This window comes from Fukomys damarensis, unplaced genomic scaffold (assembly GCF_012274545.1).
Source record: "Fukomys damarensis isolate Sample0158 unplaced genomic scaffold, DMR_v1.0_HiC HiC_scaffold_32, whole genome shotgun sequence".
Lineage (NCBI taxonomy): Eukaryota > Metazoa > Chordata > Mammalia > Rodentia > Bathyergidae > Fukomys > Fukomys damarensis.
In genome coordinates, this window is record NW_022900944.1 from 37,465,985 (window position 1) to 37,483,090 (window position 17,106).

The following is a 17,106-nucleotide window of genomic DNA, read 5'->3' on the forward strand; positions in this document are numbered from 1 at the left end:
GCCCGGGAGTGGCCCCTGGGAGCGGCGGAGGCCGAGTGGCCTGGTGCGCGCTTGCGGAACAGCAGGACCTCGGGAGGCGCACGGTTGCGGCCGAGGACCCTCTCAGAGCTGAGGTCTTCTCGCTTATGCTTTTAATCCCCTGGGGGAGGATGGGGCAGGAGAGAGGGGCAGCCCAGATGAGTGGAGCCCACTGGGAACCTGCATTCTTCAAGAATTAACGGATATGGCTGCTAGCGGTCCAGTCACGTTCAGCTGTCACTCCTTCAGATAGGCTGCATTGCCGTCTGCTTGGAAGTGTGTGTTAAAGCTTGCTAGTACTGTACTATAAAAGATCACAATATCTAATCATGAAGTGCGTTTTTGCAAACCGCTAGACTAGATATTTAATGGTGAGCCCCACCAGTGTGGTTCCCACTGAGGTGGAGCTCAGTCTGACAGGGGAGTGGGGGCACTTGGGGCGATGAGACAATAAAAAGAAGATGCCGCGCCTGCCCCGTAAGCATAAGATCCTGACTTTGAGCCCCGGTATGGGGGGGGGGCGGGGAGGGCTGCTGAAGGAATGGAGGATTCCTTAAATGAGTTTTTTGGAATTGAGAAATTAGCCAGGTGGGCTGTAATCCCAGCACTTTGGGAAGCAGAGACAGGAGGACCATAATGTGATTTAGTGAGAGTCCATTTTAAAAAGATTTTAGAGGTGGGGAAGTGTTTCCGGTATAGCTCAGTTCTGAGGAGGTGGGTTCAAACCCCTCCCCCTCGAAAAAGGGATTAACTAGGGAAAGGAAAAGAGAGTTTACCAGGGACATGGGGAGCACGGTCCTAGGTCCCGTGGCCGGGAGCTACAGTGCGATGATGTAAGGTACTCACAACCTTTACAGCTCCTAATAGGAAATGAAATCTGTAGTTCTTCTGCCTTTGTGCTACCTCTGTATCCAATACAGCCTTTCAGTATGTTCATAAGGAATAATGAATGAGTGACAATGGAGGGGACACAGCTTTTAATAGTCTCAGGCTTGGTGGTGTTGGTAGTCAAGGTCCCAGATCCTTCTAAAGAACACTGCAGTTATTTCTGTATGTTACAGTCTCTGGAAGTTGTAGGCTTTTGGTTTTGTTTTTGATGTTTTGAGACAGGGTCTTACTGTGTAGTTTAGGTAGGTCTTGAACTTTCAGCGATCCTCCTGCCTCAGCCTCCCAAGTGCTGGGATATTGGGCATGCATTACCACATGGAGCCAGCATAGGCTTTGGTTCACACTGATTTCCAGCATATAGTATGCATTCATTATGTTGAATGACTAAGCAACAATGAAAAATTCATGTGTCAAATTCCCTATTTTCTGTTGTTAAGATTCTTTGAGAGCTAGAGAGGATGAGGAAGAGTGTGGTGCAACAGTTTCTGAAATCCTCAACTGTGACTCCTTATGGACAGCAGCCCCATCTGTCTGCTCTCGGTTCTTTTTCTCTCAACCTCTTTCACCAGCTTATTGCCCAAAGGGCTTTTTTTGAATAATTCTTTGAGTTTGAATATAACAGTTGAATTGTGGTTGAACATAACACTGTGTACATCTTTCTTTATTGTCTCTTCTTCATAAGAAAAAAATTTTACCCTAGTTTTACTCTTAAGTAGTAGCTTCCAAATACAGGATCCATTTGCTTTGCCTTGTTTTTCGTTTCCTTTCCTTTTCTTTTTAATAGCACTGGAATTTGAACCCAGGGCCTTTGAACTGAGCTTTTTAAAAATTAATTAGTTAATTATTTTTGTGGTGCTGGGGATTAATTCAGGGCCTTCACACTGAATTATATTCTCAGCTCTATTTTTATTATGTTATGTTATTTTTTATTTATTTTTTTGAGACAGGGTCTTGATAAGTTGCCCAGGCTGGGCTCAAACATCTCATTTGCCTGTTTCAGATTCTCAGAGTGCTGGGATCCTCATAATACCCTGGTTGAACACACAATAGGCCCCTTTTTTTTTTTTTTCTTGAAGAAAAGGAATCAATCTCAAAAGCTGGGTGTGCTGGTGCGTGCCTGTAATATGAGCACTCAGGAGGCTGAAGCAGGAGGTTCTCAAATTTGAGGGTAGCCTGGGCTACATAGCAAGACCCCCAAACAGTGTTTCATCCCATTTTCCCAAAAAGCGAACCAAACTAAGGCCCAAGTGACTTAGTTAGGATAGAGTTGGGTCTCGAGTTCTAGAAACTTTTTCCTGGGCTGGGACTTGAACCCACAGCCTCATCTCATGCACACCAGGCAGGCATTCTGCCACTGAACTGCAGCCCCAGCCCCTGGAGACTAAATTTTAGATAATTCGCTGAGATGGTTTCCCTTTTTCTAGGCACTGGTCCTCCATGATAGTTTAGTGAGAAGCCAGTAATTGTATCCTGACCAAATCCTGTCACTTCTCTCCAACCTGCCTTCCAGGGATATTGTAAAGTTTAGAACTTGTAAAGGTGTTTTATTTCCCAGTCCCCCTTGCTTCTGATTTCCTTGCTCTTTCATGCTCAGTGAGCCCCACTCACTCCTGAGTGACCTAATAGCTGGGATGGAGCAGGTTTCCAGGTGTGGTTCTGGCTGGCTTAGTTTTTTATTGTTGTTGTTGCTTTGTTGTTTTTTTTTTTTTCTGGTATCGGGAATCAAATTCAGGTCCTTGCACTTGCAAAGCAGGTGCCAGAACCACTGAGCTAAATCCCCGGTCCTTGTTCTTCTTTTTTTTGGTACCAGGGATTGAACTCGCGACGTTATGCTTGCGAGGCAAGCAGCAGAACCTAAATTCCCGGCCCTTGGTTCGCTTAGGTTTTGCAGAGGTAGGTGCATTCTGCTGGTTGCAGGCTGCCCTTTGTACACATGGTCCCACCCTTGGGTCAGCTGCTGATGGCAGCCTCACTAAGATGTCAGCCAAACCTAGAAACCCTGGCTCTGAGCGTATGAAACCTTGCATTAACAGAGCTAGAAGGATCTTTAGTGGTCATATGTGTGGACCTCTCCTTTTTTAAAATTTAAAGTCACTATGTAGCCCAAGCTCGCCTGCCTCAGCCTCCTCTCTCTTTGCCTATGTTGTGTGCCACCCTACCCAGCCTTTTCTTGTGTTAAAGTAAGTGATGCCCTTCAAGGATTTGGAACTGGACTGAAACCCAGGTCCGCTGAGCTTCTCCCTTTTCATCAGTTGGTTTGTAAAGATGATGAGGGTCTTTATTCCTCTTTAACTCCTGGTAGTAGATGCTTACTGCATATTTTTTGTATGAATGAATACAGGAGTAAACCATCTCCCAGAGTAGTTGTGTGTCAGTTCATTGATCCTCTTGAGGTTGGCATGGGAAGGAAGAGTGGTTGGAGCTGCCATCTGCAGGGGTAGCAAGTTCCACTTTGATGATAATTTAGCTTTGGACATTGCAAAATAGAAGTTTTAGGACCAAATAGTTTACTCATGTCTGCTTGACTTGGCTTGAAAAGCTGTAGTCTTATATAATGTCTACTTTGAGTTTCAGTTTTGCTAATTTTCCTTTATTTTTTGCTTAGTCCTCTGGGGTGACTTTCAAGATGAATTCAACCCTAAAAGCAAGTGAAATTCGAGAGCGATTTATAGATTTCTTCAAAAGAAATGCACATACCTATGTTCACTCATCTGCCACCATCCCATTGGATGACCCCACTCTACTCTTTGCCAATGCCGGCATGAACCAGGTAAGGAGTTGTTCTTTTCCTCTTGACTGTTTGCTCACAAAGGAGACAACAGAGAAGTGATAAAAGCACAGAACCTGCAATCAGGCAGTGCTGGTTCTGTTACTGTATGATCTTGCAGAACTTTATGTCACCAATTTGTTTTTTTCTTCTTTCTTTTTGGTACTGGGGATCAAACTCAAGACCTTGTGCTTGCAAGACAAGTGAGGTGCCAGAGAGCTAAATCCCTATCACGAATCTATTTCTTTATCTGTGAAATGAGGAATAATAATGATGTCTGCTTGTTCATTGCAGTAAGAAGTGATGAGGTAATGCATACAAAAGGTTTATCATAGTATTTGGCACATAGGAAGTACTCAAAACCCCCACCCATGCCTTTGGTGCTGGGAATCCAACCCAGGGCTTTGTGCCACTGAGCTTTATTTTGAGGCCAGCCCTTGCTAAGTTGCTCGAGCTGTCCTTGAACTTGTACTGCTCCTGCCTCATTCTCCTGAATGGTGGGGATTACAGGTGTGTACCACCACAGCCAACATAGTGGAAACATTTTCTACCTTGTATAACATTAACTATAAAATCATGAAAAGTGTTTTCAATTATAGGAGTCCTAGGCCTGCACCTAGAAATGGAGGCAGTAATTTTAAGTAAACTGTTTCAAGGAGATGGGTTTTCTGGAACATTTGAAAGGTTCTGTTGTACTCAGGCATACCTGGACACAAACTTTGTCTTTTTTCACATGAACTGTGCTGTAGGAACCACAGGTTCTGTGTTTTCAGTGCTTATAAGCAGTCTCTCGATAATGGTAACTTAGTCTGCCCGTAGCGCCAGCTTCTGCTCTGTGTCTTTCACATCCAGTAACTCATTTAGGCTCCACTCTGTTACCAACCCTCCTAAGGCACTGAAAGCAGCCTGTGCCTCTATGGCTGGTCACTGTGAGAAGGTGGATTTGAACCATCTCCTTTCTTAAAATATTTATTTAAACCTGTGCAATTCATTTCCATGACTTTTGTGCTGTACTGCCTCTGATTAGATAGATAGTAATAAGGATAGCTTTATTATTTTTCTTTTTTAGCAATGAAAAATGACATGCATTAAGCATTTGTTCTTTTTTTTTTTTTTTTTTTTAATGTACCAGGGATTGAACTCAGGACCTTGCGCTGTGAGGCAAGTGCGGTAGGCATTTTTTCTTTTTTGGGTACTGTGGAAGGTACTAGACATTAAAAAAAAAGTGAGGGCCAGGGATTTTAGTTCAGTGGTACCACCACCTGCCTCACAGCACAAGGTCCAGAGTTCAACCTCTAGTACCAAAAATAAATAAATAAATAAAATATGTTCTTCCAGAGCCGGGGCTTTAGCCCAGTGGTACCGCTGCCTGCCTCGCAAATGCAAGGACCCAAGTTTGAGCTCTAGTACCAAAAAAAAAAAAAAATTCTTCCAGAAGGATGACACACACCTTAAACATTGTAAACTTGTGAAGAAGCATGGGTTTCACACATCAACATTTGGATGCTCAGATTCGGCCGGGCTTCTCCTGCCCAGGGGGTTTCCTGGCAGTGATGGAGGCTGTAAAGGAATGAGGTCCACAAAGAAGCTGCTCCCAAAGACACTGCTTCTGCTTTGGCTCCATTTGGGCCACCTGCTTCTGAATGTCTCTTCTAGGCTCACTAAATCCAAAGCAGTTTTGTGTGTGGTGTGTCCGGCCAGCTTGTGACATTACCTGCAACTCTCTAAAAGTCGAACTCCCTCCCCCATCTTATTTTTTAGTTCAAACCCATCTTCCTGAACACAATTGACCCATCCCACCCTTTGGCAAAGCTGAGCAGAGCTGCCAATACTCAGAAATGCATCCGGGCTGGGGGCAAGCACAATGACCTGGACGACGTGGGCAAAGATGTTTACCACCACACCTTCTTTGAGATGCTGGGCTCTTGGTCCTTTGGAGATTACTTCAAGGTGAGCTCAGCACATGAGAGTTTGGAGTGAATGGATCATTTCCATTAAGGGAACTGGGTTCTAAGTTTGCTTATTTTAAAATACAAAATATTATCTAGAAGATTGAAGAGTGAAGGACGTTGCTGAATTCCAAGGCTTCCAGAAAGTACCAATAACTTTATTGTGTTTGTGCACACTACTGGGGATTGGATCTCAATAGCTCTGATCTATATCCCCAGTCCTCCTTTTATTTTGATAAGGTCTCACTAAGTCGCCCTGGCTGGCTTCGAACTTGCCATCCTCCTGGATCAGCCTCCCTAGTACCTGGGTCTGAGAGCATGTGCCACCAGGCCTGGCAGTAGCTGCAGTTTGGTAATTTCAGCAGTTTAGTTTTCTTAGGTAAATTGATCCTGAATTTGGTTGAATTTATAGTGAAGATACTATAGTTTTAAATTTGTGTTCCCTAGATTTGATCTTTTTCCTTTCCTTTCCTCTTCCTTTCTTCCTTTGTCTCCTTCCCTACCTCTCTCCTTTTCTTTCCTCTTTCTTTCTTTCTTCCCCAGTGCTGGGGATCGAATTAATGGTCTTTTACCACTGTGCTACATCCCCAGCCCTTTTTATATTTTTGAGACAGGGTCTTGCTAAGTTGCCCAGTCTGGCTTGGAACTTGCACTCCTTCTGCCTCCACCTCTGGAATAGAAGGGATTATAAGCATACACACTAGGCCTGGCTGATGTGCTCTTTACTCGTACTGAATTGATTTTGGTCTGGCCATATTCTGTATCTTTTTGTTCTTTTTGTAGGAATTAGCATGTAAGATGGCTCTGGAACTTCTCACCCAAGAGTTTGGCATTCCAGTTGATAGACTCTACGTTACTTACTTTGGAGGGGATGAAGCAGCTGGTTTAGAACCAGATCTGGAGTGTAAACAGATCTGGCAAAATTTGGGGTAAGAATGGAACTGACTTACTAAGATTATAGAGGAAGAAAGTGATGCTAAGCCAGTGCTAGAGTCTTCTGATGAGTTGGAATCCGTTACCATTTCTCATTTTGGGGTGTCATTTTGAGATGTAGTCAAGAGTGACTGAGAATTTTTTTTGATTTGGTGGTGCTCAGGATTGAACGCAGGGCCTCACACATGCTAGGTATGTGCTCTTTCACTCAGCTATACCCCCAGCCCCAGGAATAATCATCTCTTCATGTACTCATTGCTTTTTGTATGTTTGATCGTGTTGCTGAAAGTGAATACAGTGTACTCGCGTTCTCTCTCTTTTATATGTATATTTTTATTGGGTATACGTTTTCAAAACATAATAATTGCATTCATTTTGGGGAATTGGTATGCATATGTACTGTATCTAGATCATTTTCAATCCCCTGTCCCCCACTTCTCCCTTCTTCCCCTACTCCCTTTCTCCACTTACAAAATCTGCCTCTGTGTTTCTTACCATCGCTCCTTTATTTTATTCTTTAATTATATTTTGGGTTTCTCATATAAGAAACCATATGAGGCCTGGGGATTTGGCTCAGTAGTTCTGCCGCCTACCTTGCAAGTGCAAGGGCCTGAGTTGATCCCCGGTACCGGGGGAAAAAAAAAGATATTTTATTTCCTGTTTCTGGCTTATTTACTTAACATTAAAGTCTCAAGAACTATCCATTTTCCTGCACATGACTCAAATTTATCCTTCTTATTGGTGAATAATTCTCCATTGTGTATTATACCACATTTTCTTTCTTTTTTTGTGAGAAAAGGTCTCCCTATGTTATGCTTTGGGACCATGTGTGCAGCCTCTTAGCACCTCTGTCAGTGTCATCTGCCAGGATGGGTCTTGTCTCACTTGACCTTATGGCTTCCCTTGGAAGCTTGGGAGATATATCCCTCTTTGGCGACCCTCCTTTTTCCGCAGTGTACATTGGTGGACTCATGCCAGTGTGCTACCATGCCTGACCTGATGTTTATGTCTTGTTTGTTGTTTTGTTCTTGTTGCGGTAGTGGGGATCAAACTCAGGACCTTGTGCTGCGAGGCAGGCAGCAGAACCACTGAGCTAAATCTTTACCCCGCCTGATATATATGTATTTTTGAAAGTTGTGTATTTAGGGCTAGCGAATATAACTTAGTGTTACAGTGTTTGCCTAGCATTCCTGAGGCCCTGGGTTGAATCCGCAATACCAGGAAAAAAAAAAATCACATAGCTAACCCACGTTATAAAAATTAAAATTGTAAAAAATTCTGAATTGCCTAGAAATGTAGTAAATAGGAAGTGGACGCTCCCTAAGATTAATTGTTGTTAATAGTGTGGTGTTCCATGTATAGTCTTCTCAGTCTTTTTCCTACTTTTGTATCCTTCTGTGTATATGTTTGTCTTTTTCAACAGAGTACTAATGTAATGACATCAAACAGAAGAGGAAAAAGGAAGTTTTACTTTAATATAACTCTGAGGAATTAAAAGCTAGGTGTGGTAGTACATGCCTGTAATCCTAGCCCTCAGGAGGCTGAGGCAGGAGGATTGCCATGACTTTGAAGTCAGTCTAGACTATATAGTGAGTTCAAGACCACCCTGAACTGCATTGTGAGACACTGTCTCAAAAAAAAAAACAAAAAAAAGGGCCAGGGATTTAGGTCAGTGGCACTGCACCTGCTCAAAGTCCTGAGTTTGATTCCTGATACGGGGGGTACCTGGTTCTTTTTCCTTGCACTCCTCCTTACAAACCTGGTTTTCTAAATCTTTTTTATTAGCAAAGTCAAATTTTTGGAGGGCTGGGGATGTAGCTCACCTGTGCAGCACCTACCTGGCCAGCACAAGGCCCTGGGTTTGATTCCTAGTACCAAAAAAGAAAAGTGGGGGAAAAAAAGACCTCAAAAAAGCCCCTTCAAAGTTTTTTTTTGGAAATGTTTTAATTTTAGTAAATTCTTTTTGTGGAGCTGTGATTGTAGCTCAGTGAGAGGGCATGTGCTTAGTGTGCAAGAGGGCCTGGGTATGATCCCCAGCACCACATGAAAAAGAAAAAAAACCTTGCTCACATACTTGCAGGAATTACATTAATCTATTCTTTTTTTTTTTTTTTTTTGGTACCGGGGATCAAACTCAGGTCCTCGTGCTTGCAATGCAGGTGGCAGAACCACTGAGCTAAATCCCTGGCCCCCATTAATCCATTCTTGAGGGATTATGGCTAAGACTGACCTGCCACCTTTCAGTATATCACCAGTCCTTTTCATTTTATTTTATTTTTTGTTTGTTTGTTTGTCTCATTTTTGAAACAGGTCTCACTATGTAGTTCAGGCTGGCCTCCAACTCACAGCGATCTTCTTGCCTCATCCTCCTGAGTGCTGGGATTACAAATGTGTGCCACTGTGCCCAGCCAGCTCTTTTTAATTTTGAGACAGAGTCTTGCTAAATTGCTAGGTTGCCCAGGCTCAAACTTACTATTTTCCTGCCTTAGTCTTCCAGATGATGTGATTACATGTGCATGCCACCTTGCCTGGCCGGCAATTAAACTTCAATGTGGGTTTGGGTGGAAACACTGCATGTAAACATAACAGTCATTTTGAAAAATGAATGTTTCTTTTAAAAAAAAAAAAAAAAAGGAATGTTTCTAGAGAAAACATTTGCTTAAATTCTGGTTTTATTTTTCCAGTACTGGGGATTCAACTTGGGGAGTACTAAGCTATATCCTCAGCCCTTTTTATTTGAGACATGGTCTTGCTAAATTGCCCAGTCTGGCCTCAAACATGCAATACTCCTGCCTCAGCCTCTCAAGTAGCTGGGACTACATTTGTGTGCCACCATACCAGCTTTTTTGTATATTTTTATTGAGTTACAATCATAGCATATTATTTCCTGTTATAGTGTAATAACACTTGAAAAGAGGTATGCTGTGCCCTTTAGTAAGGTTTGTATTCAGGCTCTGTGCCCTTTAGTAAGGTTTGTATACAGGCTCAGTGTTAGGAATAGGCAGAATGGGCCTTTACTGGAAATACAAGATCTCTTTTGTGGTGGAAGCAAGGCTGGGCAGAGTTCTTTTTTCAGGGAGAGGGGGTACCGGGGTTCGAACTCAGGTCCTTGGGCTTGTGAGGCAGGTGGTAGAACCACTGAGCTAAATCCCCGGCCCCTTGGGCAGAGTTCTAATGAGTGGCTCTAACTGGGTTTACCTTGTCTGCTCCATGCAGGCTGGATGATAGCAGAATCCTCCCCGGCAACATGAAGGATAACTTCTGGGAGATGGGTGACACCGGCCCATGTGGTCCCTGCAGCGAGATTCACTATGACCGGATCGGTGGCCGGGATGCTGCGCACCTTGTCAACCAGGATGATCCCAATGTGCTCGAGATCTGGAACCTTGTGTTCATCCAGTATAACAGGTAGTGAGGCCCTTCTCTGTCCTGTGAAGAACAGCACCTTTCTCTGAGCCAAGCTCCTGTTTGGTGGCTTTCAGAGCCTCATCCTTGGGGACGTGGAGCAGGTGATTCAGGGATCCTGAAGAGGTATCCTGGGATCTGTGGCAATTTTTAAGATTTTATTCTTAAGTTTCCCTGATGATCTTTGCAAAACAGGGGTAGGCCTATTCTTTTATAAACTAGTTATTCCATGTAATGCCTTTTTTGGGGGAGGGGTCCTGAGGATTGAACCCAGCACTTCCTGCTAGGCAAGTGTGCTCTACCACTGAGCTACACCCAAACCCCACGTAGTACCTTCCTGAAGGCTAATCCATAATGTCATTCCTGATGAAATTTGGGTTGCTGTTTTATAGCTCATTTCTTTGAAAATTGCCTTTCTTTTGTCTGGAGGTGGTAGTGGTCTTGGATTTGAGAGAAGGTCTCACTGTGTGGTCCAGGCTGGCCTTGAATTCATTATGTAGACCATTTGTAGTCTGGCTTCAAACTTGTGATCCTTGTGCCTCAGCCCCCTGATTGCTGGGATCACAGGCATGTGCCACCATGTCCACCTTTGCCTCACTTAAATGGGCCCTAGAGCATTTCGCTTTCCTTTGTCTCTGCCCTTCATTCTCATGAAACCAGACAGAGGCAGAGTAAACAAACATCATTGCCTGCAAGTTATGCTTCTAACTAGCATGTCTGGAGAGGTGGTAGGCTGATCTCTGCTTCAACTTCCTCTTCCTCTTCATCACACAGGGAGACTGACAGCACCTTAAAACCTCTTCCCAAGAAAAGCATTGACACAGGGATGGGCCTGGAGCGACTGGTGTCCGTGCTGCAGAATAAGATGTCCAACTACGACACCGACCTTTTTGTTCCCTACTTCGAAGCCATTCAGAAGGTACTGGTCCTACTGCAAACACTGAAACTTCTGTGAGGTTTCCAGGCTGGACTTGTAGCAGTGCTCTGAAAGATAAATGCCCATTTGCTTTGCCAGCCCAAGGTACCTGTTAGCATCTGCTGGCTTCTTTGCCAGTAGCATGAGGCTCCAGGCACGTGGCAGTAGTTTTTTGTGTGGCGGGCTACGTGGAGGCTCTTTGCTCCCCCTGCTCTCACCTGTTTGGGGTTACAGGATCTGGCAAGATGGGCACCCCTTCTCCTTAGTGGTCCTCAGTCCTGTGGAACATCTTGGCAAGGCAGCAGTGGAAGGCTGTCTCCTCACAGGCCACCTTCTGGGTTTCGCCTGTAGGGCACAGGTGCCCGTCCTTATACTGGGAAAGTCGGTGCTGAGGATGCGGATGGGATTGACATGGCCTACAGAGTACTGGCTGACCACGCTCGGACCATCACCGTGGCACTGGCCGACGGTGGCCGGCCTGACAACACAGGGCGGGGGTGAGTGTATTGCACTGGACGGTGTTGGGCCAGACACCATGAATAGGGATTGAACCAGGGCTTTTGGACTGACCTACAACCCCAGCCCTTTTCTTTTCTTTTCTTTCTTTCTTTGTTTACTTATTTATTTAGGAGACAGGGTCTCAGTGAGGTGTCCAGGCTGGAAAATCCTCCTGCCTTAGCCTCCCAGTGTGTGATTAGAAACTTGTGCTACATGCTTGGTTTTATGACTCTTTTTGGAATTTAAAGTCATATTTTTATTATTTCCTTTATCCTGTGTAGGAGGGGCAGAGGGAATCTTTTTTTTTTTAAGGGGTAAGAGGGTTTTCACTCATGTTAGAAAGATGCCATTTACAAGAGTAGGTCGTCTCTGCTAAGTAAAGATAATAAGGATTGTATTTCGGTTTGCCTGGTAAGACTGTCAGGGTCAGGGTGGCTGTGAGTATTGACTAGCCCTAGGAACCTCCATACTGACAAACAGGAGGTCCTGGGACTACATGTATCGAGTCTGCATCTGATCTGTCCTTGCCTCTCTCTGGGTAGCTAAACAGAAGGGTAACAGACGGGTTACTCTAGGTAATCCTTGACGTGTAGTTTTGGGGATGTGCCTGAGTTTATGCAGGAATTAACCTTAGTGACCTTGGGGAATACAAGAAGAAGCGGGCTTAGCTTGTGAGAAAGCCTGCAAGAGTATGATGGAAAGTTGGTCATGTTGTTCTGTGTAGAAGTTAGGACACAACCCTCAGCCCGGCGTGTTGTCTAGCAGGGCACTAAGTTCTGCATCTTACAGATATGTGCTGCGACGGATTCTCCGCCGGGCTGTCCGGTACTCCCACGAGAAGCTCAACGCCAGCAGGGGTTTCTTCGCCACGTTAGTTGACGTTGTTGTCCAGTCCCTGGTGAGTCTGTCTCCCTCTCACCTCCTCTGGCTGAAGCCCCACTGGGGAGAGGGTGCTATTAACAGGCTTTCTAAAGAGGGATCAGGTGATAGTCTCTGGAGTCATTGAGTCCCCTTTTGTCAGGGAGATGCATTTCCCGAGCTAAAGAAGGACCCAGACTTGGTGAAGGACATTATTAATGAAGAGGAAGTGCAGTTCCTCAAGACTCTCAGCAGAGGACGTCGCATCCTGGACCGGAAAATTCAGAGCCTGGGAGATTGCAAGACCATTCCGGGTAAGGCCCAGTTTGTGTCTTTCTCCACCCAGGCTGTGGTGTCTTTCTGGGACTGGCAGAGACTGTGGTGGGCACCCATGTCTTTGGAAGTGGAGTAGAGTGTGATTAGAGGGCTCCTCAACAGTATAAAATGGAATTTAGAGAATGATGAAAGCAATTTGTTATTGTAGTAAAATATTATTTTACATAAGTAAAAAGTGAAAGTCCTTTCACACGCTCATCCTGAGGTAACAACTTTTTTTTTACATATTTTTTTTCTGAGGTAACAAATCTTGAGGAGTTTGGTATATAAATAGGCAGGATTTGGCCAGGCATTTAGCTCAGTGGTTCTGCTGCCTGCCTTGCTAGTGCAAGGTCCCAAGTTTGATACCTGGTACCAAAAAAAAAAAAAAAAAAAGGCAGGATTTTTTTTCTCTGTATGCATGTAACTATGTATACTTTTGTGTGTCTGTGAGTATACTTTTCAAGCAAAAATGGGAACATTGGAGCCAGGTGTGGTGGTGCACACCTATAATCCCAGTACTTGGAAGGCTGAGGCAGGCAGATGGCCTGGAGTTCGAAGCCAGACTGGACTACATAGTGGGTTCAAGGCCAGGCCGTACTATATTACAAGACCCTGTCTCAAAAAAAAAAAAGGAAACGTTGGATATATACTATTTTGTAACTTGCTTTATTATTTACCAGATGGGAAAATTCCAAAGATTTTATTTCTTTGTATTGAAGTATAAAGAGAAAGTCTAATTGAATTTTCTCAAACTAGTCAGTGTTCAGATCAAGCAGTAGAACTTTACCAGAAGACCCCTCGTGCTTCCTGTAGCTCCATTCTAGATTCGGTGGATATTCTGACAGACCCACAGGGCTGGTCCTGACTTGCCGTGGCTCCGATCCCTTCTGTCACTCTCAGCAGCCTCCTGGAGGGCTGGGCATGGAAAGGAAAGGGGCCGGCCATGTTAGCTTGACACTCCTTCATGCCATGTAGGCGACACTGCATGGCTACTCTATGACACCTACGGGTTCCCGGTGGACCTCACTGGACTGATTGCTGAAGAGAAGGGCCTGGTGGTCGATATGAATGGCTTCGAAGAAGAGCGGAAACTGGCCCAGGTAGGGTGAGCCAGAAGCCCAACAACCACCCAGGCATGACTTGGCCACAGAGCAAGCACAGCTTCCCTTCCATTAAAGGCTTTGAAATTCTTTTCTCCCTAGATGATTGGATCTCAAATGGGATGATTCTCTCCCCAGGGTACATTAGGCAATAATGGCCAGAGATGTTTTTGGTTTTTTTATAAGTAGGGGCAAGATACTCTTGTCATCTTGTCCATGGAATCTGGGGTGCTGTTCACCACCCCACAATGCAGACAGACAGCAGACAACAAAGAATGCCATGGCCCAGTCTCTCAGTGGTGCCCAGGTTGAAAGTGACATGCTAGAGCTTTACCTTGGGCATAGTTTAGCAATCTCAAATTCTTTTAAGTTCATGTTCCCCTCCTGGTTTAAGGTAACCAATGCTCATTTCTCTATGGCAGCTGAAGTCACAGGGCAAGGGGGCTGGTGGTGAAGACCTCATTATGCTGGACATCTACGCTATCGAAGAGCTGCGGGCAAAGGGCCTGGAGGCCACAGACGACTTCCCGAAGTATGACTACCACTCAGACCCCAGTGGTGGCTATGGTACGTTGCTGGGCTCCATCCTCTTTTGAGCTGCCTCTACCTTGTCTGGGGGGCTTTTGAGAGACTAGTCTGAAGGTTAGGGGCCCTGCAGATCTCAGCCTCTCCTGTAGTGCTACACAGTCATGCTGAGCACTTTTATTTTCACAGCACCCCTGGCTAATAGTTTTTCTAAATATTTATTTTAAAATAATTATAGGAAACTGTAAAAAAAAAAAAGGAAAAAATTGTAAGGTGGTTCCGTGTACCCTTCCCCAGTTTCCTATAATTGTAACACCTTAGAGACCAGGCAGTTGACCTTGAAACAATACACGGTGGCTACTGTTTTGTTGAGATAGGGTCTTGCTAGAAATTTGGGTCATCCTGCCTCAGCCTCCCAAGAAGGGAGTTAAGCTGGGATTGCAGGTCTGTGTCACCATGCTTGGTCCACAGTGGCTGTTGAATTTTACATCAGTATAACAACATTCTAAAGTTAGAAAACTTCTGGATGTAGTGGCGCACACCTGTAATCCCAGCACTCTGAGAGGCTGAAGCAGGAGGGTCACCATGAGTTGAAGGCCACCCTGGGCTACATAGTGAGACTCTGCCTCAACTCTCCCTCCACAAATAAGTAAAATTAAGAAACCAAAGAAATTAGTAAATAATACATGGTTTTGTTTTTCTGCTCTGGTAGAGAGCAATCTTATACCAAAACCTGTCAAAGCAAGCACACAAATTGAATACATTGTTCGTAATTTGCCCTTCGGTTAAGGGGTTTATTACTACACTTAAAGAGTGACTCAGATTTATCAAATTTTTATTTAGTGTCTGAGAGTTAACTGTGCTATTTGTTCAGAACTGTCCCATTGTTAACACAGAAAGCTTGCACCTCAGGAAACCGGTCAGTCTTAGGAAATTGGACAATCATTCACCTCACTGAGTGTTTCATTCTCTATCGGAAAAACCATTGTGCTAGTTCTTTCTTGGAATCTAATTGGCTTGCTTGTAAAATAAAATTAGAAGCTGAGCATGGTGATGCACACCTGTAATCCTAACACTTGGGAGGCAGGGACTTGCCTCAAGTTCAAGCCCAGCCTCGGCTACATAGTGAGGTAAAGCCCACACTGAACCACATATTCACAGACATACAAAAACCACTCTCTCTCTCTCTCCTTCTCTCTCTCTCTCTCTCTCTCTCTCCGTCTCTCCCTCGCTCGCCTTCTCAAACACACAAAAGAAAAGCAAAATAGAATTAGATAATTAGGACCTACGAAACACTTGAGAAATAGAGCTTGGGTGTAGCTCAGTGGTAGATTGATTGATCAGCATGTGCAAAGGCCCAGGGTTTGATCTCCTGCACCACAAAAGAAGAAAAGAAAAAACGGTGAGCAAAGTCATTGACCCTGCCTTTCCCATATGCCTCTCCACCGGGCAGTGTTTGAGAGTGCAGTGGCCACAGTGCTGGCTCTGCGGAGGGAGAAGATGTTTGTGGAAGAGGTGTCCACAGGCCAGGAGTGCGGAGTGGTGTTGGACAAGACTTGTTTCTATGCCGAGCAAGGGGGCCAGATCTACGACGAAGGCTACCTGGTGAAGGTGGACGACAGCAGCGAGGATGTAAGCCAGCAGCTCTTCCTTGTTAACCGGGAGGGGCAGGTGTGGAGCGGCTGTCAGCATTCTGGGCCTCGGGGAGCAGGCCTCGGGGAGCAGGCCCCGCGCACCATTGTCACTGTCTCTGCAGCTCGCTAGCTGCTTCTTGAACCTGTTGCTTTCTCGCCCACTGGTCCCTGGTAGGAAGTCTCTTGCAGCCAGGTGGTCTTCAGTTCGTGTTTTCTAAATACAGAGGCAGCTCTCTAAGGGGTGGCCCTCTTTATAGGAAACAGCTTGTGGCTCTGCCTCTGCTGAGTTTGGTCTGGAGTCACTTGGCTTCCTTAGGTGTCTGGTTCCTTACAGTGGCTTTCCAGTTCCCTAAGATGTGTGTGTGTTTAACTTACATATAAAACAGTATTAGGGGCATATGTGTGTGTATATACATCGTTAAAGATATCTTAGGGGATTTTGCTCATTGGCCCTCCATCTGTCTTGCAAGTGCAAGGTCATGAGTTCAAATGTGTGTGTGTGTGATTACATATGTAGAAGGATAATTTTTCTTTTCTTTTCCTGTGTTGGAGATGGAAGCCAGGACTTTGTGTATGCTAGGCAAGTGCTGTAGCTCTGATCTGCACCCCTCCGTTCCTAAAGGGAGAATTTTTTTATGTATGAATTTATATAGAGAGAATTAATATTTTCTGGAAATTAATTTTTAGCCTTCTGATTGACTCTAGAAAACTGAGTTCACAGTGAAGAACACTCAGGTGCGAGGAGGGTATGTGCTGCACATAGGAACCATCTACGGCACTCTGAAAGTGGGTGATCAGGTCCGGCTGTTTATTGATGAGGTGAGTCGGGTAGTTATCACCACCTGTATAAGTCAGCTTTTCATCTCTGGGACCAGATACCTGACATGTGCAGCATCAAGAGAAAAATTTTATTTGACTCAGGGTTTCAGTCCATTGTTGTCGGGCTCCAAAACAGAAATCGTATGGCACAAGGGGGTGGTGTACGAGAGCTGCTCAACCCACGGCAGCCAGGAAACAGGAAGGAGAGGAGGGGGCGACCCCAGTGACCTTCTTCCTCCAGGCAGGCCTTACCGCTAACAGCGCCTCCAGCAGTGGGTTCCATTGATGAGGTTAGCAGCCATGATCTGGTTACCTCCCAAAGGCCCCATCTTCTCAGCCTTTTGAGGGGGACATTTTTCTTTTCTTTTTTTCTTTGTGGGGTACCAGGGATCGAACTCAGGACCTTGTGCTTGCAAGGTACGCAGCAGAACCACTGAGCTAATTCCCTGGTCCCTTTTTTTTTTTTTTTTTTTACTTT

The 17,106-nt window shown here is 44.9% G+C and overlaps 1 protein-coding gene across 2 annotated transcripts in view; it reads left to right on the forward strand.

Annotated features, from left to right (window-relative positions):
* The window catches only part of Aars1 (alanyl-tRNA synthetase 1), a 26,206-nt gene that overhangs the window by 376 nt on the left and 8,724 nt on the right, over positions 1 to 17,106 (forward strand). Inside the window, exons 1-13 of one of the 2 annotated variants that reach the window (XM_010644419.3) lie at positions 20 to 113; positions 3,512 to 3,676; positions 5,435 to 5,623; positions 6,406 to 6,551; positions 9,772 to 9,963; positions 10,735 to 10,879; positions 11,228 to 11,373; positions 12,164 to 12,272; positions 12,396 to 12,546; positions 13,526 to 13,650; positions 14,073 to 14,217; positions 15,629 to 15,807; positions 16,515 to 16,628. In XM_010644419.3, coding sequence (XP_010642721.1) covers positions 3,533 to 3,676; positions 5,435 to 5,623; positions 6,406 to 6,551; positions 9,772 to 9,963; positions 10,735 to 10,879; positions 11,228 to 11,373; positions 12,164 to 12,272; positions 12,396 to 12,546; positions 13,526 to 13,650; positions 14,073 to 14,217; positions 15,629 to 15,807; positions 16,515 to 16,628 — 1,785 coding nt within the window. In that variant the 5' untranslated portion in view covers positions 20 to 113; positions 3,512 to 3,532. Of the gene's footprint in view, positions 1 to 19; positions 114 to 3,511; positions 3,677 to 5,434; positions 5,624 to 6,405; positions 6,552 to 9,771; positions 9,964 to 10,734; positions 10,880 to 11,227; positions 11,374 to 12,163; positions 12,273 to 12,395; positions 12,547 to 13,525; positions 13,651 to 14,072; positions 14,218 to 15,628; positions 15,808 to 16,514; positions 16,629 to 17,106 lie in introns of those variants that run through there. The other variant, XM_010644418.2, reaches the window with a different exon arrangement.